General features: G+C 38.7%; 2 protein-coding genes across 5 annotated transcripts; one reads left to right on the top strand and one right to left on the bottom strand.

The window, feature by feature from the left end:
• Window positions 1-288: 288 nt before the first annotated feature.
• Window positions 289-2487, top strand: LOC131424257 (transient receptor potential cation channel subfamily V member 3-like). Its single transcript, XM_058580020.1, has 3 exons — window positions 289-459; window positions 1150-1251; window positions 2346-2487. The coding sequence occupies exons 1-3, from the start codon at window positions 313-315 to the stop codon at window positions 2421-2423; spliced, it is 327 nt and encodes a 108-aa protein (XP_058436003.1). The 5' UTR covers window positions 289-312; the 3' UTR covers window positions 2424-2487.
• On the bottom strand, window positions 1567-23002 carry LOC124094166 (aspartoacylase). Of its 4 annotated transcripts, none has more exons than XM_046446780.2 (6): window positions 22601-23002; window positions 19260-19455; window positions 17522-17615; window positions 14866-14973; window positions 12522-12631; window positions 1567-2556 (listed from the first exon to the last, which is right to left on the bottom strand). In XM_046446780.2, exons 1-6 carry the CDS (start codon window positions 22834-22836, stop codon window positions 2449-2451), a joined length of 852 nt encoding a protein of 283 aa, XP_046302736.1. In that variant the 5' UTR covers window positions 22837-23002; the 3' UTR covers window positions 1567-2448. The 4 variants fall into 4 exon arrangements, 3 of the variants coding, with proteins under 3 accessions (XP_046302736.1, XP_046302735.1, XP_046302737.1); XM_046446779.2 differs by lacking the exon at window positions 1567-2556 and adding an exon at window positions 7277-8739 and having other exon boundaries at window positions 22601-23000; XM_046446781.2 differs by lacking the exon at window positions 1567-2556 and adding an exon at window positions 9150-9393 and having other exon boundaries at window positions 22601-23001.
• Between the last annotated feature and the right edge of the window lie 393 nt (window positions 23003-23395).

Below are 23395 nucleotides of genomic sequence, written 5' to 3'. Positions count from 1 at the left end.
GCTCCTAAGGACACACAGTGAAGAGGGGGATTGGCAGTAGAACCCCTTTCTAGCCTTCCCTCCCTGCTGTGCAGCAGATGCTCCTGCTGGAAGCCCCATTCTCCTGGAGCATTTCCCTGCTGTCTGTGTGCTTTGGGAAGAGCCCAGGTGCCTTTCCACCATTTCCAGCCAAACCAGTCCATTGGGCATAAAGACGGGTCCCTTCAGCCAAGGGCCCCACTGACTCAGAGCTCATGATGGGCCCTTTGAAAGTGGTCCTTCCCTGTCTCCTCATCTCCATGGTGACTGTTCTGTCCCCAGAATCGGCATGAGATGCTGACTCTGGAGGCCCTGCACACACTGTTGCACATGAAGTGGAAGAAATTTGCCAAGTACATGTTCTTCCTGTCCTTCTGTTTTTATTTCTTCTACAACAACACCCCAACTCTCGTCTCTTACTACTGTCCTCAGGAGGAGGAGGTACGTGGGTCTTTGGGGGTGAATGGGGAGGTCAGATATGGAGGAGCTTAGAGCTTTCCCTGGGCAGGTGGGGAAACTAAGGCCCAGAGAGGCATAGAAATTTGTGTGCGGGTCACCTTCAAAGTTTCCAGGGAACTGAATATGTCTTTAGAACTTAGGAGGGCTAAGCTCCAGGCACTTAGCCCCAGGGGAATTCAGGTTGGGGAAAGTTGGGGAATCAGGAAACCCAGGCCCTGTCCAGGCTTTTGATCTGAATCTAGAATGCATTGGGTGTTTCTGCTGTGAGGGCCACAGGAGATGGGAGGAGGGTGTGGTCACTTGGCCAAACTATCCACCCCTCTGGGCCTTGGTTTCCCACCCAACACCAGAGCACAGAAGGGCTTTGTTGACTATGTTAAGAGGCCCTGCTGAGTGTCTGGTGATGGATGGGTTCTGGGAGGGATGAATGCCATGGAGCATGTGGAGGAGTTGCACAGATTGGCTTGTCCTGCTCACTGTGGAGTTCTGGTTCCCACCAAGGGTAGGGAAGGCAGGGGCAGGGGCCTTCCATTCCCTCTCAGGCTCTCTACAGAGATGGTGTTCCAGGCTGGCCTCTGGTCTAGCTTGAGGGCTGTGTGTGTTGTGGTCCCTGGAGCTGGTGCTGCCCACCCTCCTCACTTTTCTCCTCCCCCTCCTCACTTTCCCCCACAGGCCCTCCCACACCCCTTGGCCCTGACGCACAAGATGGGGTGGCTGCAGCTGTTGGGGAGGATGTTCGTGCTGATCTGGGCCACATGCATCTCTGTGAAAGAGGTGAGTGAGCTTCTGAGCCTTTCCAGACTGCTCTGTGAGGCCGGCAGGGTGAGGGCAGGCCTGCTGCCATCCTGCCCTTCTCTACCATTCCTGATGGGCAGGTGGGGAGGAATTTCCCTTCCAAGCCTTAGATCCCCAGTTAAAACATGGGAATAACTGAATAAGGTAAGCCTAGCCTACCTATTTCATTCCCTCTGTTCACCGTCCAACTATCCACCCTTTATCTCTTTCTAGCCATTTAGTGAGCATCCACCTCTCCCTGTCCTCACTCATCATCCACCACCCACCTGCTCTCAGCCACCCAGCCACTCATTCTTGTATCCATATACCCATGCTACCTTACCCACCATCCTTCATTCCTCTATCCAACCATCCTTCCATCTGTTTATCCATGCATATATGTATCCATCCATGTATTCATCCATTCATTCGTTCATCCATCCACCCATCCATTTATCCATCCAGCCATCCACCCATCCATCTACCCATCCCTCCATCCAAGCAATGAATCAACAGGTATATTCTGAGCACCTTCTACATGTGAGGACTTGGGTGGTAAGGATGGAGTTTGCCCTCTTTGGTTCACAGTTTGGTAGGAGATAGATCATGGGCACAGACATCTAGATTTTAAGGTAGACTTGGAAAAGTGCCCTAAGTTGGGCAGAAGAAGGGACTTTTATCTAGGGACAGGGGGAGGGAGAGAAGCTTGAAGACAATGATAGCACTTGGGCTGTTAGGGTAGGGTGGGACATAAGGACATGGGGACAGGATCATACATATTAGTTGTGGGAAACAGCAGGACCAAAAGCTCAGAGGCTGGAAAAGCTAGGCCATTTTTGGAGAATGGAGCTGTCGTGATTATGTAACTTTGCAGGTTCTGGGGTGAGGATGGGGGTCAGGAGTTAGAGAGGTAAGAAAATCTGAAGATGCATCCCTCCTTACTGTGGGGTCACCTACATGTCCCTCACTGGATTCTGATTGGACCTTTGCACACTCACCTCTCATGGAGTCTCAGTCCTGGGGTGAACTCCCTCCCTGAGGTCCTCCAGTGAGCGGCATGCAGAGGACAAATTTTTCTTTTCCTTTGTCCCTAGGGTATCGCCATCTTCCTGCTGAGACCCTCGGATCTGCAGTCCATCCTGTCAGATGCTTGGTTTCACTTTGTCTTGTAAGTAGGTCTTTCCTCTTGGTCACACCTCAAAGGCAGGGCCCAAGTCCTCTGTTGTGGCTGCCATGTCCCTCCACCATTTCACCATGTCCAGACCTTCTGCCACGGTTACATACCAGAGATCTCCTCTCTCGCGTCTAGTAAGAAGGGCACACAGATGTGCCACATAACTGTGGAGTGGATCAGAAACCCTCAGGACAGCACCTACCATCTGGTGAGAGTGATGGCTGACTCCATCCACTCTGTCACAGAGCCTCAGGTGGCAGGCAGCATAGACAAAGCATGAAAAGGCGTACCGGTTCTGCTGTCTTGTTTACAAAGTGATATTCCAGGGCAGCCCCTCCTAGTTGCTGGGACCTCAAAGTTGCCATCTGGGACCTAGCATATCAGGACTGGAAGGCACCTGAGAAATCACTGAGTCTCATGTAAAGATCCCCTGAAGCTCCCAGAGCTAGGAACTGAGTCACCAGCAGTCACATGGCACTTCAGTGACACTCCAGTAGAAGTCCCAGGTCACTAGTCATTTTACTCCCAACTGATGCACATTTGATGGCCACAGGGCCCCAGGCAGAAAGCCCAGCTCAGCAGCCTCTCTGAATGAGGTCAAGTGCAGCTAACATCAAAGGCTCATGTGACCTCTGTCACTAAATGAACAGAGGCTGATTCAGCTTTACTGCCATGGTAATGGGATAGAATCTGCAGCTTGGAATGAAGAATGCTAAGCTCCACAGACTGGAGTCTCTCTTCTGCGCTTTTAAGAGACTGGATCTATGGGACCTTAAATCTGGGCCTAATGTTTCCAAATATCTATATATTTTATTAAGTATGTACCTGCCTTCCAGAGACATGAACCCAGTTCTTTATCCCTGTAGGCAAATGGGATACCCAGATACTGCAAAATCAATGGGCCAAGCGCAATACTGCCCCACATGCAAGTTGCATACACATCTGTCACCTTTGAGGAAGCATGATTCCAGAGAAGAATGTATTTATACAACAACTATTTTCAGTGCTTTGTCCTGTTCTTGTGCTTCTTTTTTTTTTTTTTTTTTTTTTTTTTTGGTTTTTAGTTGTTGATGGATCTTTATTTATTTATGTGGTGCTAAGAATTGAACCCAGTGCCTCACACATGCTAGGCAAGCACTCTACTACTGAGCCACAACCCCAGACCCCTTCTTTTGCTTCATAATTGTTTTGTTAGCATAGAGAAAGATGGAGACATTCTTCCTCATTTCATTCCCAAATGCAGTTGATCAATCAGACTTTTTTTTCTCCACCCTGACAGATAAACATACTTGCTGAGTCCTAATTTTGGTTAGACATTTTATAATTATGTAAAATGTCAGATGTTATAAGCAAGAGAGTGTTTTCAACCTGATGTTGGCAAAGTATATGCACTGTTTATGAGTATATGGTCTTATATTGTGGTATATATTATACTTTAAGAATATAATTGTTGTAAAGTACACATAAAAGTTATAATCTTGACCATTTTTAAGGGTACAGCTCAAAGTTGTGAAGTACATTCAGCTGGCTGTACAACCAATCTTGCAAAACTGAAACTCTGTACCTAGTAAATAATAATTTCCTTTTCCCCCAACACCTTGGCCACTACCCTTCTATTTTCCATCTCTGTAAATTTGATTAGTCTAAATACTTTATGTAAGTGGAATTATATAAGATTTGTCCATACATCTAAACTCCAGCACTGTAGAGGACATCGCTACATGCAACTCAGGGCCAATCGTGGCCTGGTTGTGATTGACAGGGACTTAAAAAAAATACAGCAGGGCATGATGGTGCATACCTCCAGTGGCAGAGACAGGAGGATCACAACTTCAAAGCAAGTCAGCACGTTAGTGAGGCCCTAAGCAACTCAATAAGACCATGTCTCTAAATAAAATACAAAAAAGTGGCTGGGGATGTGGTTCAGTAGTTGAGTGCCCCTGGGTTCAATCCCCAGTAATAAATATATATATCCTTCCTATCTTACAGGATTTTCATGAGGAGGCAATGAGAAAATGAGTATGAAAGAGCTGATACTGTTACTATATTTATTGCCCATCAGCCCAACTCATGTGTATGAGCATTTTTCATTCTTTTTAGTATTTTGTAAAGATGGTTATTCTCAACTTCATTTTCCCCATACCGCTTTATCTTCATGGGTGTGAGACATGAGACCAATTCAAAATTAAGTGAAATATGGCATTTAGTGAATTATTTATTTGATTTAGGTGATTCCCAGAATATCTTCCTTCACTGTGGCAAGCCTTCTTGAGGGGCCAAGAAAAGGCCACTATGCCAGGCACAGGTGACACATTAAATATCGTAAAATGTTTTATGATATGTAGCTAAGGTGGCTCTAATATTTTTCTTTCTAAAGTTTACTTTATATTAATTATATGTTAATCATAGCAATCCCCTATAGACCCCAGTTTTTTGTTTTGTTTTGTTTTTTGTTTTTTTTTTTTGAGGGGAAGTTTACATTACTAATCAAGTCCTTGTTCTTTTTCTCAGCCAAAAGAGGAAATACCAATCATGTTTTTCAGTTTGATGGGGTGTAAAATCCTGGGCTGTGCCATTCACTTTGCATTTAGGGGATTAAAGCCTTGCTTCCCTGGAGTTGTGTACTGTGTGACCCAGGAAGCCTTATGAGGCAGCCCTGGGTGAAATACTCCATAGAGAGCCTCCAAGTCATTGATCTGATGTATTAAGGAAATACTATCTTCCCAGCACTGGACTTTGTTTGTGTCTGTGTTGGGGTTGGGGGTATAAAGAAGGTCTCTATGGGTAAGTTATGAGTCTCTTTTGAAGGCAATATATGTGGAAATACAGGGGTATTAAAAGGTTTGGGGAGTCCCTAAGCAGTCGATTCCCTTCAGACTGTGCCTGCATGGGGTATGCAAATGCAGGCCTTGCAGATGTGCCCTGGTCCAGTTGCCTTGGTGCCCCCAGGGCTTGTAGGCTCCTCTCCCAGCACCATGGCCTTGGTCATCTCGGTCTTCAGAGTTTCCCCACTGCCCCTTCCCACTTGCTCTTCCTGTTGGAGCAGTAACTGTATGTGGTTCACCATTCCTGCCCCAGTGGCATCTAGTGGTCTCCAGGGTCATCTTCTGTGGTCTCTAAGACAATCTGCTCTTCTGAGGAAGCCCTTTAGGATGGCTTCACACTCATCAGATCAATCTCATGTATCCAACAAGACTGATCGACTTCTTCAGTCTTCAGTTACGGATACTTCAAAGAACAAGACACTCTCCCTGCTCCATTAGAGCTTTTGCAGTTTAAGTAAACAGATATTTGACTGCCCTCTACCCCAGTTTCATAAATTAGTACTTTTGCAGTTGTGGTACATGCTAGTCTGATATAAAAGTTAGTGTATTTGTATAACAGAGGGGCCTAACCTAGGCTGGATCACACCTGAGGACAAGTGTCATCTGGGTCAAGGGATAAGAGGGTGAGGCAGACTTTCAAGAAGTGAAAACACATGGGCAAAGACCCCCAGGTAGTAGGGAGCTTGATGCATCTGAGGTCTGGAGAATCAAGCCTGTGTGGCCCAACTGCTGGAGCAAGGAGCCAAGTGATAATAACCCCCATGGCACAAGCATTATTATTATACTAGAGGGGTGGCCATGCCCAGAGCATGTAGGGCTTGTCCCATCAAGGTAAGGCTTTGACACTTCATTTCAAGGGTAAGGAGAAGCCACCAAAATGTCTCACTCAGGGGAATTACTGAGTGGGAACATTTCCCTGTTTAATCCTATGGGATTAAAGGCTTAAAAGTATGTTTTATTTCTACTATTTTTCTCCAGCTGTCCTTTGAGATATAGTAACAGTCTGAAGAGTGTAGAATGGAGTAAGTTTCACTCAAGAGAGGTGGTGACAAGACCCAGGAAGTGACTGAGGAAGAAGGAAAAAAGAAGGCAGGGAGATTGGTGGAATGTGGAGATGTTTAGGTAGAGAAGAGTATTTGGGCACAATACCCTCATTTATTCAACTAACCTATATTAGGCACTTAATAGATTGCAGTCTGAAAAAGACTCTGTTAATGTCCTTGAGATGGCATAGATGGAAGGAAGGGCAAAGGGACAACTAAGTCAGATAGAGACGAAGGCTTCATACCTAAAATGAGATTTGAGTTGCATTTTGAAGGAAACACAGGAATTAACTAGAGTAAGGCCTGAGGTGGGTGGGTGGCAGGGGAAGATGGTAAACATGCAAGAAGGTAGGAAGAAAATTTTAGGGAGAAGAATCAGTTTGGGTGAAGGTGTTCAGGAATAAAACAACACAAAGTGCCTTGGAACAGAGAGAATGGGAATGGAGATGAATCTAGAGAGGTTGTCGGGGAGGATAGGAGCTCTTTTGTGCTAGGTTTGAACTGAGTGCTAGGCACTGAGCTAATGCTCATATGCATTAACTTGCTTAATCCTCACAGTAACCCCCACAGCAGAAGCATTATTATTATGAGCCCTCCTACTTTATACATGAGAAAACAAAGCTAGCAGATAGTTAGAAGTAATAAAAAATAAAACTGAAAATGACTAACTACCCAGCCATTGTTGTAGATTAAGAAAAAAAAAATCACATCTAATTAAAAACACTGAAGACTATAACAATAGAGTCAGGAAATATTAGGCTCAATAGAAATTATGAATCCCCAAACTGAAACCACAGCGATCCAAATGACACATTATAAATTTTACAAATTACTAAAACTCGATGGAAGGATAAAGTTTCCTTGCCAAAATTTGCATCTGAAAAAACTGACCCTGAGGATTTGGACTCAATATTAAAAAAACAACAGAATATTCATAAGGAAGGATACTGGGTAAAACTTATGTGCTAAAGAAGATTGACACATTTTTACTACAACATTCGAAGGGAAGTTTATTCTAATGAAAATATTTTTGGCAAAGTACACAATGATTTTTCTAGTACAAAATTTAGAAATCATTTAATTGTGCTCTATAAAACAATGAATATGGAGTGAAATTGGCTTAGTGGAGTTGGCCTTGGAAGAATGAAAACATTTATGTATCTATGTAAGTCCCCTATAATATTTTTGGTAAAACATTTGAAGCCATAAACATGTTTCTTTGGGGTTCAAATCATAGGATAAAGTTTTTCCTTCCTTGGCTGCTATGACCTAAAAGAAGGGAGGAGGAGGGCCTTGAGAATGGGGCTGGGAGGGAGGCAGTGTTTTGCCAGAGGTCCTTTGAAGACAAGAATCATGGGAGGTGAGGGATTTCAGCTTTAAAAAAAAAATGGGAGAATTTCTTGAAAGGGTGTGTTTGCAAACCAGAGACATGGATTAGGGTTCTGATTAGACATGGATTAGGTTGTGTTTCTATTAGTGTCCTCTGTCCTCTGTTATGAGTCTTAACCACCTAAGCTGACAGCTACTGGAGTCCAAAGATCTCCTCACACTTTGGCTGGGAGTAAGAGTGAGTGTTCATTCAAAAACAGGAGTAGCAGATGAGAGGAATTTGCCTCTTCCTAATTGTCCATGCTGAGAAGGACAGGTAGCTTCTCAAGGCCAGTGTAAGACATCAGTGTTTCTAGATGTATTTGTCACCTTTATAATCAGCCCTCATTTCTCTTCAACATGTCATCTGAAGAATAGCAGCTAAAATCTACTATGGATATCACAGTTATTGCTAGTTCATGGACTGAATACTTAATATAGTGTCATTAACTCAATCATGAAAAATTTAAAAATAGTCTGCACCATTAGTTTTTAGTGGCTCTTAAACATTACTTGAAAACATACATTTAATGCCATGTTCAAGTTAATAACTTTGCACATAGTAGCTATATCTTTTATACATTGAAAGTGAAAGCTGTTTTAAAGAATATTAAATTATCAAAGTGTAAATGTATAAAAATCTATGCAGAAATAGGAAGCATACTTCTTTGAAGAAGCTATCTACATAAAATATGATAACTTTAAAAGACATTCATTAATTTATTCTTTTCTTTAAGACACTGGTGTGAATGCCTACTGCTTGGGGACTGGGTCAGATGCTATGAACATGAACTTGAATAAGGCACAACTCTGTTCATGAGGAGCGTACAGACTGGTCTGTTTTCAAGATTCCCCACAAAAAGTGAGCTAGCACTGATTTCTAGTGGAAAGAAGAGCGAATACTTTTTGCATTGAGAGTGACTTTTGTTGTCTTTGCGAAAGCTTCTTTCTTTTCATAATAAGCAGCCTCATTCACAAACACCGGGTACACAGTACAGTCTCCACCCAACAGGATAGTCTTTCCATCAAGAGTCACAAACATGGGGTCCCCAGGGTGCAATGGTTTCCAGTCTTGATCCTCTCGGAAGACAGTTAAAATAATAAATTACAAAATTTTCATGTCAGATTCTAGATGATTAACAAATACCATTCTGTTCTTTAAAAAGTGATCCTTTAAGGGTGTCCTGAGAGGCATGCGAGAAACCTGACTCCATTGGAACCATGTAACTGTTTGGGACAGCAGTTTTAAGAGTTTCTCTGTTAATTTTTATAGTTGACATGTGTAATTAGAGTTTCTCTGACACCAAGTTTGCCTTGAATGTGGCCAAAGAGGTTTATAATATTAAGAGGAAAAATAAATTTCACATCCACCTAAGTGCACATTCTACTTTATGCCATCTGAAGTCAAATTCTGTTCAGGAAATATTCATTCAGAGCCTTCTGTTTGCAAGACATTCTACTGTTGGGGACATAAAAATGAGTCACATGTATTTGCACACAGGGAGACTTTATTCTGATGAGAACTGGTGAGTGGTTTTGGGAAAAGTCTAAGACGAAGTGTATATACTCCAGGTGTGTCCCCACATTATGTTAACAACTGTGTTATCTGACAGGTCCTGCCCCAGGGATTTGGCCCTTTAATCGAAGGATGTTCCAATGTTGTCCGATCATAGGAAGTCTAGAACAGTTCTTCTCCAACTTGGATGTACTTATAAATCATCTGAGGATTTTGCTAAAATGCAGATTTTGATGCTAAGGATCAGGGTGGTGCCTTGAGATTCTGCATTTCTAATATTTTCTAGAAGCACTTGCATCACCCAGGAGTTTGTTAGAAAAGCAAAATTTTGTTCCCCTCTGCAGACTTACTAAATCAAAATCTTCATGTTAACAAATTGTCAGAGTTTACATGTTAAACTCTATTACAGAGGAATTTCACATGTAGAATGTTGAAGTACGCAAAGCACTGCATGCATCTCAGTAATTGTCTCAACTCTAGCCATACATTAGAATCACTTGGGATATTAATATATATTTACATGGGAACAGGGCTGGTCCCATCTCAGATACATCAAATCAGAATCTAAAGTGTGGCTTTATTTTTAATAAATACATTTTTATTAAAATTTTATTTTAAAAATCTATATATAGTAAAATTCATTAATTTTGTGTGCAGTTGTAAATTTTGATATATACATAGCATAGTCATATAACCTATAGCTTTGTAATAAAAACATCTATGTTATCACCCATCTCCTCCAATCCCTCATGCTTCTCAATTTTCTAGTTCACTCTTCTCTTTTCTTTCCCTCCCTTCCTTTCTTCCTTTCTTTTCCTTCCTTCCTTTCTTTCTATAAGTCCCAGGTGATTTCTGTAAGCCTGGTTGAGAATGCTGCTCTGAACAAGTGCTTTTCAGGCAGAGATATGCCCAGAATTACTGAAGGAACTTCCCTGCCCATTGGTTGGTTGCATCTGCAGAGGTTCCCATGTAGTGCAGTGCTCCCCAGACCTGAGTCCTATGGAATCACCTGGTGAAGTCATTTGATTCCCTGTGTCCACCTTGTAAATTAAATCAGAACCTCTAGGGTTGGGACCTGGGATCCTGGACTTTTGAAAGGCTCCTCAGCTGGTTCTTACGTGGCCTGAGTTTGAGAAGCACTGCTTTAGTAGTTTGTGATGGGTTCCAAGCATCTGGGGAGAAAATCCCCTAGGTAATTCTGATAAGTAACCCCAATTAAGGTCCATCACTCTTAAGATCTAGACAGGTAGCTGGTCCCTGCCAGTGTCTCTGGCTCTAGGGCCAATATCCACTCTGCTCAGCTTATATTCCACTGACAGTGCTCTTCCTGCTATTCATCAAACCCTCCAAGTCTGTTCCAGCCCCAAGGCCTTTGCACTTATTTTCCATGTCTGGCTTCTCATCTTCCAGGTTCCTGTTTCAATGTCACTATTTCAGAGACTACTCCATTTAATTGGAACCCTTTGTTGTCCTCTGCTACATTGTTCTTTTCTTTCATAATACTTGTTACAGTTTGAAATGACCTGTTTATGTATTGCTTATTCAATTAATATGGAATTTCCAAGAGGACTTTGCCTGTCTTGAATCTCAGGGCCAAGAACAGGTTTAGTAGTCATTCAAAATATATACTGAGATAACTAACCAATCGATCTCTCCTTGTAGAACACCAAGTCATTCCTTATTGTCTATCAAATACAAATCTAAACTATTTTTCTAGACTTCTGAGACCTATCTCTAATGCTATTAGCTGCTGATCTCAATGTCACTTCTCAGTTCCCCAGAATTGCTTTTTTTCTCCTCAAGAGTATTAAATGTTGTGCCATCATCATCTTGGCCTGTGTCTCCTGTGCTGAGTGTTTTAGTCACCTACAAGGTTTTCTTCCTTTCTCTCCCTGAGTCTTTACCTCTCCTTTAAAACACCGCTGAAGGTGTCTTGCTCTGGTTTCTACCAGGATCCCATTAAATCACAAAGCAGGGATTACTCCCTGGTCTGTATTTGGGGCAGGATGATGTATAAAGTTACAAGTCCAGATGACAATTAGGGTCATTAAATGGGGATTTGAATTGGATCAGTGGTTTTCATCCATACAGTAAGATCAGTTTATCTCAGAGTAGAGTGCTGGCATTTTCATTTTTAGAAAGCTCTCTAGGTAGCCTGCAGTCAGGGCTGAAAGCCCCACACTAGGTAACCTCTCATCTCAGGTCTGAGAATGTGTGGGACACTCCATGTGGGGAATGGGCATCTTAACTTTTTGGAATTGTTGCTCTGCCCTATCTTTCTCTTTGTCTTTTCCATACTAAACCTCCTGAGCCTCCCCCTTCTTCCTCCCTCACTCTGCCATCATGGATCAGTCCAGGCAGGGGGTGTACACAGATACCTCAGTTCTGAGGAGAGTCAGGGAATGGTGGCAGCAGTGCCCCAGAGAAACAGGTTCTGTCTTGCTCTAACTTAATTGGTTTTGACCACCGGGAGGTGGAAGTAATGTGGTCATCTGCAAGGACATTAGTTCTGTGGTTTTCATTGATAATTGTGGCTATGGGATGGCTCCAATTTCTGTCTCCATTTTCTTTTATTACAAAAGATATAACAGTTCCCAACCATTGCACTCGGAGAGGAATTTCACTTTTGTAAGAAGCCTTGTCTGACCACCCTTCTCCCACCTCTTTATTCTGTTACAGAATCTGGTTATCATCATTTCTAGACCATAGTTTAAATGTTTTTATATCTAGACTATAAATTCCATGAGACTATAGACTGTGTTCACTAATGTTTCCCCTGAGTCAATACAGGTTATACTCAACTAGTATTTATCCAGTAAAGGTCTGAATAGCTTCCTTCTATAGGTTGAATATAGGTAGTGTATCCCAATAGTTGAGGTGTTAAAGGCTTGGTTCCTAGGATGGCACTCCTGGGATGTGCTAGACCTTTAGGAGGTGGGGCCTTGTGGGAGGCCCTTAGGTCATTAAGGGTGTGCTCTTGAAGGAGACTGTAGGACCCAGCCTCTGAGCTGCTCTCTGCTTCCTGACCTCAGATGTGAGCAGTTTACTCTAACACACACTTCCCACTATTACCATTCAGTACCCAGACCAGAAGCCCAAAGCAACAGAGTTACCCAATCAATCTTCGACTGAGACTAAATAAAACCATTCCAGGTATAAATTAATTGCCTCAGGCATTTCATCTTAGTGATGGAAAGCTAATACACTTCTCTACACTGCAGTGGTTTTGTGAACATCAAATTAGCTAATGCATGTAAAATTCTGTATGGACTGTGAACTTCTACTCAAAGGTAAAACATTATTAAAATATTTTCAATATTTTAAAGAAACAGCAGATTAGTTACCTGCAGATTAGGATGGATAACAGCAGTTATTTCTCCACTTTCATTCCTGGGATAATCAACCTTCTCCACTACTTTATAGACCTCAATAGCACAGGGAGGAAATTCTTTTCCTACAATAATAATAATATGTATTATAGCAACTAAAAAAAATCTTCTTATAAAACAGGGAAGTTGATACTTTAAGAAAGAAAGGCAGGAAGAAGAATACCAACAACAAAATGAAGACAGTTACAAGGAGAACACATTAAGTTTAGTTAAAGATGTTCATAACAATATAAAGCCAAAAAGTTCTGCAATTATTCCTATCAGTGCACTGATGAACTGATGTAAAAAACAGAACTTACAAAATCCAGTGTGGGAGAAAAGAGCTTAGGACTGCAAGTCAGGAGCTGAAGGTTCAAACTGCATGACTGGTGGCTGGGGTGTCCGAGTCTTCCATTCTGTGACCTTTAATCAGATTAGTGCGGGCTGTGTCTCACAATAGCCACACAGGGTTCCCAAAAGCCACTAGAGGGCATGTCCAAATGCATAAATCCTTTTCAAGCCTCTTTTGTGACACAAAAACAAGCCACCTGGGTAGCCCAGATTCAAGATGAGGGTGACTGATGCATGCAAAAATAATGAGAGCAGAGTGTCCTTGAGTTAATGTTCCCCAGCCTTGTGGTAGGGATCTATGGACTATGATTTGTAAACTGTTTTCCACTCAGGTTTGTGGCATTCTCCCTGGGGATATAATTTCTTAACATATTAGAGTTCCACGCTTACTATTTGAGAATTTCTTGTTGAATATGTTGTGACCTTCCCAATACTACTTCCATTAGACAGTAAAGAACCTGTCCTCATACAAAGTTGGTGAACAGCTCATTTTCGGTTTTTATGATTTTCGAGTCAAAGGATTGCCAAACACAGAAGAAGTTCCTGTGATCACAGGGGGCTACACAATCTGAGGCTAAGGAATTATGTTCCCCACAGACACTGAACTACATAGTAAATATGTCACCATAGTTATGTTTTGTCAATAATTTTATACTTATATGCATTCTAGCAAGTGATTATTATTAAAGTAAATTTGTATATCATATTCTGGTCTAAATTTTCTTTCTTTTAATCAATAATGTGTTTTGAAGATTCTTCCATGTTATTATTATTTGTTCACCAACTGATATACATTTGAGTCATGTCCATTGCAAACAAAGCTATAATAACCACCCTTAAGTACAAGCTATTGGGTATTCATGAGCTTGTGTTTCTTTGAAATGTGGAACAGCTGGACATAAGATTTGCACAATTTAATAAGTAGATATAGCAGATAATTATAAAATTACCCTTTAAAGTGTCTTAACCAATTCAAATATTTGTCAGCAGGGAATGAGAGTATCTCCTTTTCCTATACCAACACTTAATATCATCATATTCTATTTTCTCCAATCTAATGGGAAAAGTTGTTTCTCAATCTGATTCGCATTTCTCTGATTACTCATGATGTTGAACGTCTTTTCTACTTTAATAGAACATTTATATTTCCTACTCTGTCTTTGGTTTTTAAAATGGAGTTTAATAGGAAAATAGGATTTCATTTGGGTTGTTTATTTAGCAACTGTTTTTCTTGTATGTATCTATTCTGGTTATTGAGGAATAGCTGAAGTGAATAAAAATTTGAAAAAACACCCAACATTCTGAGCACAAAAAATTCAACCTAAATTTCAATTACTACTTCAATGTTTAGTGGTTAAGTTTTAAACACATACACACACAATTAAGTAATGTACACTGGTGTGTGTGTGTGTGTGTGTGTATGTGTGTATATATATATATATATATATATATATAATATATGTATAGTATTGTTGTGGCTTGGATATGAGGTATCCCCCAAAAGCTCCTGTGTTAATGCAGGAATATTTCAAAGTGAAATGATTTGATTGTTAGAGCTGCAATCTAATCAGTTCAACCTGGTTTGAACAGGCTGACTGGGTGTTAACTGTAGACTGGTAGAGAGTAGCTGGAAGAACTGGGTCACTGGAAGTGTGCCCTGGAAGGGTTCATCTTCTCTGAGGCCCTTTCCTTCTCTCTGCTTCCCAGCTGCCATGTTCTGAGCAGCTTCCCTCCACCATGCCCTTCTGCCGTGATGTCTGCCTCACCTTGGCTCAGAGCAGTTGCTCCAACCAACCATGGACTAAAACTTTAAGAATGTGTCCAAAATAAAATTTTCCTTCTCTAAGTTGTTATTGTCAGATATTTTGGTCATAATAATGAAACCTGACTAACACACAGATAAATATAAATACCCACAATTAAAAAAAATACCCACAATTAAACAAAACAACCCTTACCCACTATTTACCTTCATTGAACTGATATATAAAATCAAGAGCATGTTTAATCATTTTTCTCATTTGATCCAAAATATCAGCTCTCAGAACACCCTGGGGTTGGGGACCAACTTCTATACCTAGGTACAGAAAGGAAAATAGTAATATTAGAATGTATTGTAAAATTAAGTGTTTTATTATATCTAGAACCCCATTATTAAAAATTATTTAAAAGTTCAGTAGCATCATCGAAAATATTTGAGACAGAATGTTAGGCACAAAATAAAGCAGAATATTTACATGTTTAAATATGCATAGTGATAAATGTAAAGTGAATAAAGGCTAGAAGAGAATAGGGAAAAAATCAGAGTTGTGTTTGAGTAGTTAGAACTCAGGGTTATTTTTTCTTCAATTTATTTCAATATGATTCAAATATTTAAATATCATAACATAGAAAAGAGGTAGACAAACCTGTATATGACAAAATAATAGGTGGCCACAAAGAGAAACTGTCACAGACCTAATGTTTAGCTTTCACAGGAGGAAAGACATCTAGTTGGTCATAGAAATCTAGCTAGATAAACTATGAATTTAAGTTAACATGCAACCTATGTGACTTCAGGACATTTTTATACTTAATATTAACCCATTCTGACAAGATAATGCAATGGTTCTTATTTTCTGTAGAAAAATTTGTATTTCCTCTAACCTCAATAAAACTATGCTTGTACTTCCAGGTCTGTTTCCTGTAGCTATCAAGCATCCATCCTTACACCTGCAGAATACTCCTCCACCTGCACAAGTCTCCCACAGAGTCATCCCTCCAGTCATTATTTTCTCCATTTATCAAACTGTTTAGTAAGTATATCACCCACATTCATTCTCTTCCATCCAACTCAAATATATTCTTTTAACCCATCCTATTTTCACCCATTTCTATTACTTTCCAATTCAAAAAGCTCATTATGGTATACTGTGTAATTTTCTTGTGTATATGTACAGGCACTCATTTAAGTATATGATATCATAAGTGTGGCCAAGGCATGCCTCTGTGCATAAATGATTTGTACATATCAATGAAAATTGTGTTCACAGACATGTCTGTGTGCATTTTGTAGAAGACACTGCTGTTTGCCTACCCCAAATGTATTCCATTTTTCTCTCTTCTAATACAATCATACTTTTGGTTGAGTATCCAATTTTTAATGTGAATGAACTTTTCTTCAGCTTTAGAGTAAATATCAAATAGTTTAAGGCATTCATAATAGTCCAATTATCCTGATCATGTTATAGTTCAGTCACCTTGGCAATGGAATGCAAAAGTGGTCCTTGTACATAACTTATAGAAGTTTATATGAGCAATATTTTTATTATAAAATGTTGACTCAAAAAGAATGCCTAAGATCTTAAGTGCTTTTTTCCAATGTGTGTATGACATAATATATTTCAAATATAAAAGAGTAAAGTTGGAAGGAAAACATGCTAATATTTTTAATAATACTCCCTCATATTGAAATGTTTTAAAGCTTTGGTTCTATTTGTAAGGACCAAACTTATCAGCAGATATTTGTTCCTGTTAAAACAGCATTGCCCCAAAATATCATATTCTAAGGCTAGTCTCTCAAAGTTTGGAAGTCTTATACTTTTATTTGGTATCAAAGAGAACCATGATCTCTATTTTTTTTTAAATTTTTTTAGTTGTAGTTGGACACAATACCTTTATTTTGTTTATTTATTTTTATGTGGTGCTGAGGATCGAACCCAGTGCCTCCCAAGTGCTAGGCAAGTGGTCTACCACTGAGCCACAACCCCAGCCCCTCTATTATTATTATTACTTTATAGTGCCAGGGATGGAACCCTGGATCTTATACATGGTAGGCAAACACTGTACCACTGAGCTCTGTACCCACCCCTATCTCATATAGTAAGGTTTTGGTTTATTACATTTATTACAACTTTGTGCCTATATTTGAATATTTAGTTTTCTCCAATTATAATTAATAATTAATTTCTCTCCTTAATCATGAACCAAAAGTATCAAACAGGATAATTTCATTTGCTTATATTATTTGCCAACTTGGTCTTAAATTTACTCTTGGTTAAAGCCTATGAGATCTAACAAAAAAGATCTTAAGTTGTAATAGATATTTTAATTATAGTATAGTTTGCAAACAGTTAATTATGCTAGTGGGTCTCACAGGAAAGAGAATAAATTACTCCTACTATGGCCATGTATCCCTCTGTGCAGTAATGACCTGGTTAATGTTCCCTTCTCATTAGATACTAAGCTCTTTGAGGGATTCTGTGTGCCTATATCATCACTATTTTCCCAGAACCTAGCACAGTCCAATAAATGTCTTTTGAAAGTATAAATTTTAGAGTGATTAATTCTGTAGAGTGAAGCTAGACAGAAGGTTCTATAGAAGGTGACATTTCACTTAAGTCTTGGGAATGAGAAGAATCTGTCAGACTCATATGAAGGACCAAACCTAGGTAAAAATATAAATAGAACCAGAAAGCTACTCAGGGATATTGAGAAAATTAAGTATAGTGTCTGCCTGGGGTTAATTTAATTATTCTCTGATAATTATAAGACTTAATTATGTGCAAGGTAGCTATAAATATTCTTTAATTTTTCTTTGAGTTTCAGATAGGACATATTTTATTCAGCTATGCCAACAGACTTACCAACAGGATACTTGGCTACGGAAGAAATGGTTGTGTATTTCAGGGAAGGATGCTCAATGAGATAAACATAGCAGGGTAATGGATCCAAAGAAGTCTGAAAAGAATTTTTTAAAACATCTTTCTTATTATGTAAGGACCATATGTTTTGTTCTCTTTGCTGCTATGGAGTCAGTAATGCTTTCATATTCTTTGCTTCATCAACCAAGATTAGTCAGACAATTTATGGAACACTCTAAAATTCAATGTAATAGCTTTGAAAACATACAAATAAATTACATATGAAATTGAATTACATGCAGCCTTCTGGGTAAAATGTAAATTAAGAAATTCTTCAGAGCCATGACCAAAGAACAGGAAATAAATTTTCCTTCTGAATGGATTTGGTTATTTTTGTTTCATCATTGGTTCCCCTTACTATTCAGCTTATTTAGTCTCTTAAAGAGCTCTGTTTTTGCCCCTTTAATTCAGGTTCTACAAATGTCATGTGATTCCTCTTCATTCTGCTTATTTGAATGAAAATTTGATACAGGTCTCTTGGTTTAGATAACTGGGTATAACCTTCTGTCTTCTGTGAGTGGCAATCAAAGCATTCAGCTACATAAGGATCTCCACCCAGAACCACTAGTATTTACTGTCCAGAGGTCAAGGGAAACAAAAGTAATACTTACCACAGGGTAGACAGTAGTCTAAATGCTTTGAATACTTTTTCTCATTTAAAGCTTTTAGCAGCCATATGGGGTGAGTATTGTTATACCAATTTTATAAAATAAAAAAAGCTGTTTTGAGAGTTGAACTTCTTGTTCAAGGTTAGTGAAGGAGAAAGCCAAGATTTAAATCCAACTTCTGGCTACATGGGTTGAACTTTTCCCACTAAAACATTTTAATTCTCAGAAAGGAAGAACATCTATATCTATTATATAAAATCAAAAACAAAATCCATTATTTGCATTTTTGCTTGTTTGATGTTTTCTACCATTTTTTTAGTTAAGGCAGTAAAATGCTGAATTTTTAATCTTACAGATTCCTGAGTCTTAAAATGATTAGCTATATGAAGTACGTGACAAAAGATTGGGTGTGTAATCCCATTGACTTGGGAGGCTGAGGCAGGAGAATTACGAGTTCAGAAGCCAGCCTCAGCAAAAGATAGGCACTAAGCCACTCAGTGAGACCCTGTCTCTAAATAAAATACAAAACAGAGCTGGGGCTGTGGTTCAGTGGTGGAGTGCCCCTGAGTTCAATCCTTGGTAATTCCCCCCATACACACACAAAAAAGGTTGGGTGTGTTTTAGGCAATCCCAATCAAATGGTGACAAGGGCAGGACTAAGGGACACAACGTTTTCACTGCTGGAAATGACAAATTTTTGAGCTTCCTAAAACCCTGTAATTTTGATATTTCAACCACGCCATTTAAAATTCTGATATTCATTTTTCTTGTTTTTTTGTTCAATAGCTTATGAATTTGTGACTTTTGGAATAAAATTTATAATTTCATAAGCACAAGAATCCACAAGGATCTTATCATTTTGTTCCTTATATTTGTTATTTTACTGGTTTCTCCTTTTCTCCTGCCTGTCACCACCACCTCTGTATCTGAGTACAGCCTCTCCCATCTAGCCTCCCAGCCCAGCTGTGGAATAGATCCCATTTCTCTTGGACCTTCCTTCTTGACCCTGTTCTGGTTGTTTCTCATCTATAATTGACTTATGTAAACTTATAAATTAATAACATTGACATTACCTTAATATAATGAGACATCTGAATTAAAAAGTCATTCCTGGAATCTTCAAGAATAAGGGTGCACCCCATGTTAGAAGTTGTGTTGTGAAGGTCAAAAATTATGTCATAGGAATCTTCACTGTTTTTTGGACCAAATAAATGATTTATTTCTTGAGCCCTTTTCACTTCATATGGCAAATCCTCTGACATCTCTTTGCTATTATTAGCAGAAAGAAAAACATTAACAACATTTGTGGCTAAGATAACATAAATAGTCAATAAAAACACAATGTATAAAGAACCAGTTGCCAAACCTTTAATATGCAAAATCTGTGAGGGTAGTAAAAATATCTAAAATTGTTATAAATGAAAAATATTTTTGCTCCATTTGTTTCCACATAACTAATATTGCACTGATATTCTTAAAAATAATACATTCATTTATGTTGCTAGTCACAGGTAGGACTTTTCAAACAGAATTTACCATTTGACTTCAACCTTGAACAAAAATTTTCCATTAATCTTATTTATAGTTTTTTTGTAGTTATGGTGCACTTGTTATTTATTATGGGGATAGATCATTAAATGCATCTTCCTCCCAGTCTTCACCCTGGGTAATTCAAGTTCTCGAAACAGAGTCAAACTTAGATGCTCACATCATCATTAGGTATTTTTAATTGAGGCCCAACAGTCATCAGTGGTCCAGGGACAAGGTTTACAGATTAGAGTCTGAAGACACTCCAAAAATACAAAAATTTACAGGTATGTGTGTGTATGTGTGTGTGTGTGTGTTTGTGGGGCAAGTGTTAATATCTGTTATTATATTCTTAGATGGAGTCTCAATCTAACCCCTCCTCACTTCCTGAAATGGTTAGGATACATTTTTTCTTGCTATACATGATAATGGTTTAAATTTATTTTTTCTCATTAAATCACTCAACCACATTTTCATGTAATTCCATCTCTTTCTATTCTCTGGCTATTTTTACTAGTTATCTTTAAAGGACCTACAGTTTGTACCTGAGTGTTTCCTGTCTGGAATGCAATCAAGAAGGTGGATTAGCCATTTTGCAGTTATGAAGCAAAAAATATAAAAAGGTACATGTGAAGACGAGAACAGGGGGAAGAGAGAAGCAACCTGTGGTCCTGATGATATCATGAAGCTACCCCACCAGTCCTAGACTTATTATTTGTGAATAAGAAACTCTTATTTGCTTAAGCCAGTATGTTTGAGTCTATTATACAAAACCAAACACAATTCCTAAAGGACAGGTGTGCATGTATTATACACATACGTATTTATACCTGTGTTATAGATATACATATTATACACATGTGTACACACACACACGTGTGTTTTAAAAGTTAATTCATAAAACAATCCCATGAGGCTACTCCAACCCTATTTTCTTTTACATCTTTCTATCCCCTTTGAGTAGGTAGCACCACTGCCCACCCAGCCGCTCAAAGTTTAGGCTTGACAATGGACATTTCGAGTTCCCATGTCTGGAGTACAGGTACCACTGGAACAGTTCCAAGGGATAAGGCTGAGAGAACAGACAGGGGCAAGACCCCTAAGGGCACTATCAGCTATACTAGCTAGCTTACATCTATTCTGAAGAGGAGAATTTTTAAAAAAAATTGAGAGGGGAAGGCCTAAGATTTTCATGTTAGGATGATCCCTATGACTACCATAAGGGATGGCAGAAAGGACTGGCACAAGTCTCCAGGTAGAGAGACTCTGTTAAAATACCATTATAACTGTCTTTAGAAGAAATAAAGGTATTGAAAAGGGAAAGAATGACTGGATTTGTGAAGGTCTTGCAACGAACATTTGGGAGGACTTACACACTAGACATGGGGGATGAAGGACAGGGATTTCTATGGGGGATTTTCTTTATACTGGGTGATAGTGTCCTTACTGAGATGAGGAATATAGGGGAAAAATTGGGGGGATTAGGAAAAGATAATTGGTTTATCTATTTCATAAATTTTCATATTAGCTGTGCTAAGAGAAAACTGCTTGGCCTCTGAAAAGTGTTATGAATAAAAAACAGAATGTGAATTTAATTTAAAAGGCTGCTCTCACTGAAAGGCATACTATATTGGGTGGCCATAATAAGAAAAATCACCCCAATTCATTTTAGAGTTATGTGTGAAGTTAATATGCTATCAAAAAAGTTATTCTTCAACAAATTACTACTTGTAATACTATATATAAAATAGCCATTTTAGATTAATGTTTGTGTTGATATTACCTCAATCATAAAGGTAAAGCATTTCAAAAATTAATATTTACGCCAGTAAAATTATGATTCAATACAAAAATTATGACTACTGTATAAAACTGCCTTGCAATCTATTCCATAAACAAGCATATTTGTACTAAAAGTAGTATTCACCTTTTGTTCCATAATGACACTAAACCCAAAGACTTCTCTAAATCAAATTAGTGTATCAGAAAACAGGTACAAAAAGTATTGTAGTTAGTTCTTACTGTACATATCTTATATCCTGGCTAGCAGTCTACCAACTCCCTGGGGGGAAAAACATCTTGTACACAGTGTTGTACTCCCACAGTACTTGGCACAATGAGAAAAGTTGTTTAATAATATTTTTAGGTAAATGAAAGAAAGAAATGGAAGAGGCAAATACTTAGAGGCATATACAGTGGTAACTATCAGAACATTTAAAAAGGCAAAAATTAGTCGGGACCCATCTAGAATATTAGGATTAAATATATTGTATTCAATGTGTTAAAAATCAGCTGCAACTGAAATTCAGAAAGTTCAGGGTAAGTGTCTTCAGTTCTCATTATTTAATCCATCCTGGAAGGTAAATACATCTATTCCTCAGGCCACAGGGTGGTCTCATGTTTTCTGAAAATGGGTACTTATTCACTCTTTCATTCAACAAATACTAATTGGAACATTATATTTTTCTTAACTAGAACTTTATGTGCTACTATAACATAGTTGAAAATAAATGTAGTGAATTTCCCACACAGCTAACAAGTGTGTATATATACATAGTGGTCAAATACTAACTTATGCAAAGGATTATTAAATCTGTCTTTCAAGATATGATTTAAAAATAAAACCTTTCTTATATTTTTGTAGTCTACAGAGGATATATTTGAAAAGAAAAATCAAATAATGTGGTACTTTAAAAAAGTATGAATGCCCAGTTTCCATAATTGTATAATTCACAATGCAGCATGATTAGAAATTAAAGCAATCTTACTCATTATAGACACTATACGTATACATGAATATTCATCACACATGTGTATACAAGTTCTCCCACACACATACCACATTTCATACATACATGTATGCACTCTGTACAAAATATACACTTACCCAAGATTTTCAAGGTCACAAACACGATTCAGATCACAGTCGATATATCTGGTACACTTCTTCACTGCTCTTGGGTTGGTAATAAATGGTTTTACTTCCAGCCCTGTTCTCTGAATCTCAGCGTCATTCTCCAGCCAGTGCTTAACTAGAAATACTCCCGTTAGCTCATTCCCATGAGTTCCTCCAAAGATAGCAATCTTTTTTATAGGTTTTCCTGTAATGTGAGGAGAGGTCATTTTACCAATAGTTTTATCTGATTTCTGCAATTCAGAAGAGAGGAGATCAAAGGAAGCTTAAGGTCCTAAGAAAAGTTTAGAAATTTAAATTCAAATGAGAATTTAACCAAAGTGCAAAGTACAGAGTTCCCTTGAGTGGAAGACTTTAAACATCTTCTGTTACAAGTTGTAAACCCTGTTTATTACATGAACACTCCCCTTTGAAGCCCTGCCCTTTACCATATTTGGATTAAAATATGCAAAGATCAACCAGAGATACAGTTGTTGACTTCTAACTCCCTCAGATGGTCAGTAGATCTAAGTACAATAATAAATTGACATCTCCTACCAGTACAAAAAGTCAGTTTCCCCTTCAGCTAGAATGCCATCCAACAGGGCTTTCATGATCATTTGTAATAATAAAAATAGTTTGTAAAGTTCTAATCCTCTAAAATAAAAAAAAAAATAAGTGGCTCATTCGATATTTGTTTCCACTGGCATTAAAAAAAACATTTCTGAAGTGAATCCAGGCACTTTTCATGATCTAAGGGCATTGAAGCTCATATCTAGAAACAGTCAA

Source organism: Marmota monax, unplaced genomic scaffold (genome assembly GCF_021218885.2).
Source record: "Marmota monax isolate L192 unplaced genomic scaffold, Marmota_monax_Labrador192_F-V1.1 WCK01_AAM20220418_F8-fsc00873, whole genome shotgun sequence".
NCBI classification, from domain to species: Eukaryota; Metazoa; Chordata; class Mammalia; order Rodentia; family Sciuridae; genus Marmota; species Marmota monax.
This window is presented reverse-complemented; position numbering and strand designations above follow the sequence as displayed.

What these genes read in the sequence shown, in the direction of transcription:
- LOC131424257 (XM_058580020.1), top strand. Translation starts at nt 313, where the DNA reads ATGCTGACTCTGGAGGCCCTGCACACACTGTTGCACATGAAGTGGAAG. An exon ending in ACTGTCCTCAGGAGGAGGAG is followed by an intron (nt 460 to 1,149) that starts GTACGTGGGTCT and finishes TTTCCCCCACAG; the next exon opens with GCCCTCCCACACCCCTTGGC. An exon ending in CATGCATCTCTGTGAAAGAG is followed by an intron (nt 1,252 to 2,345) that starts GTGAGTGAGCTT and finishes CTTTGTCCCTAG; the next exon opens with GGTATCGCCATCTTCCTGCT.
- LOC124094166 (XM_046446779.2), bottom strand. Translation starts at nt 22,836, where the DNA reads ATGACCTCTCCTCACATTACAGGAAAACCTATAAAAAAGATTGCTATC. An exon ending in TGTGACCTTGAAAATCTTGG is followed by an intron (nt 19,456 to 22,600) that starts GTAAGTGTATAT and finishes TGCTAATAATAG; the next exon opens with CAAAGAGATGTCAGAGGATT. An exon ending in CGTAGCCAAGTATCCTGTTG is followed by an intron (nt 14,974 to 17,521) that starts GTAAGTCTGTTG and finishes TTCTGTACCTAG; the next exon opens with GTATAGAAGTTGGTCCCCAA.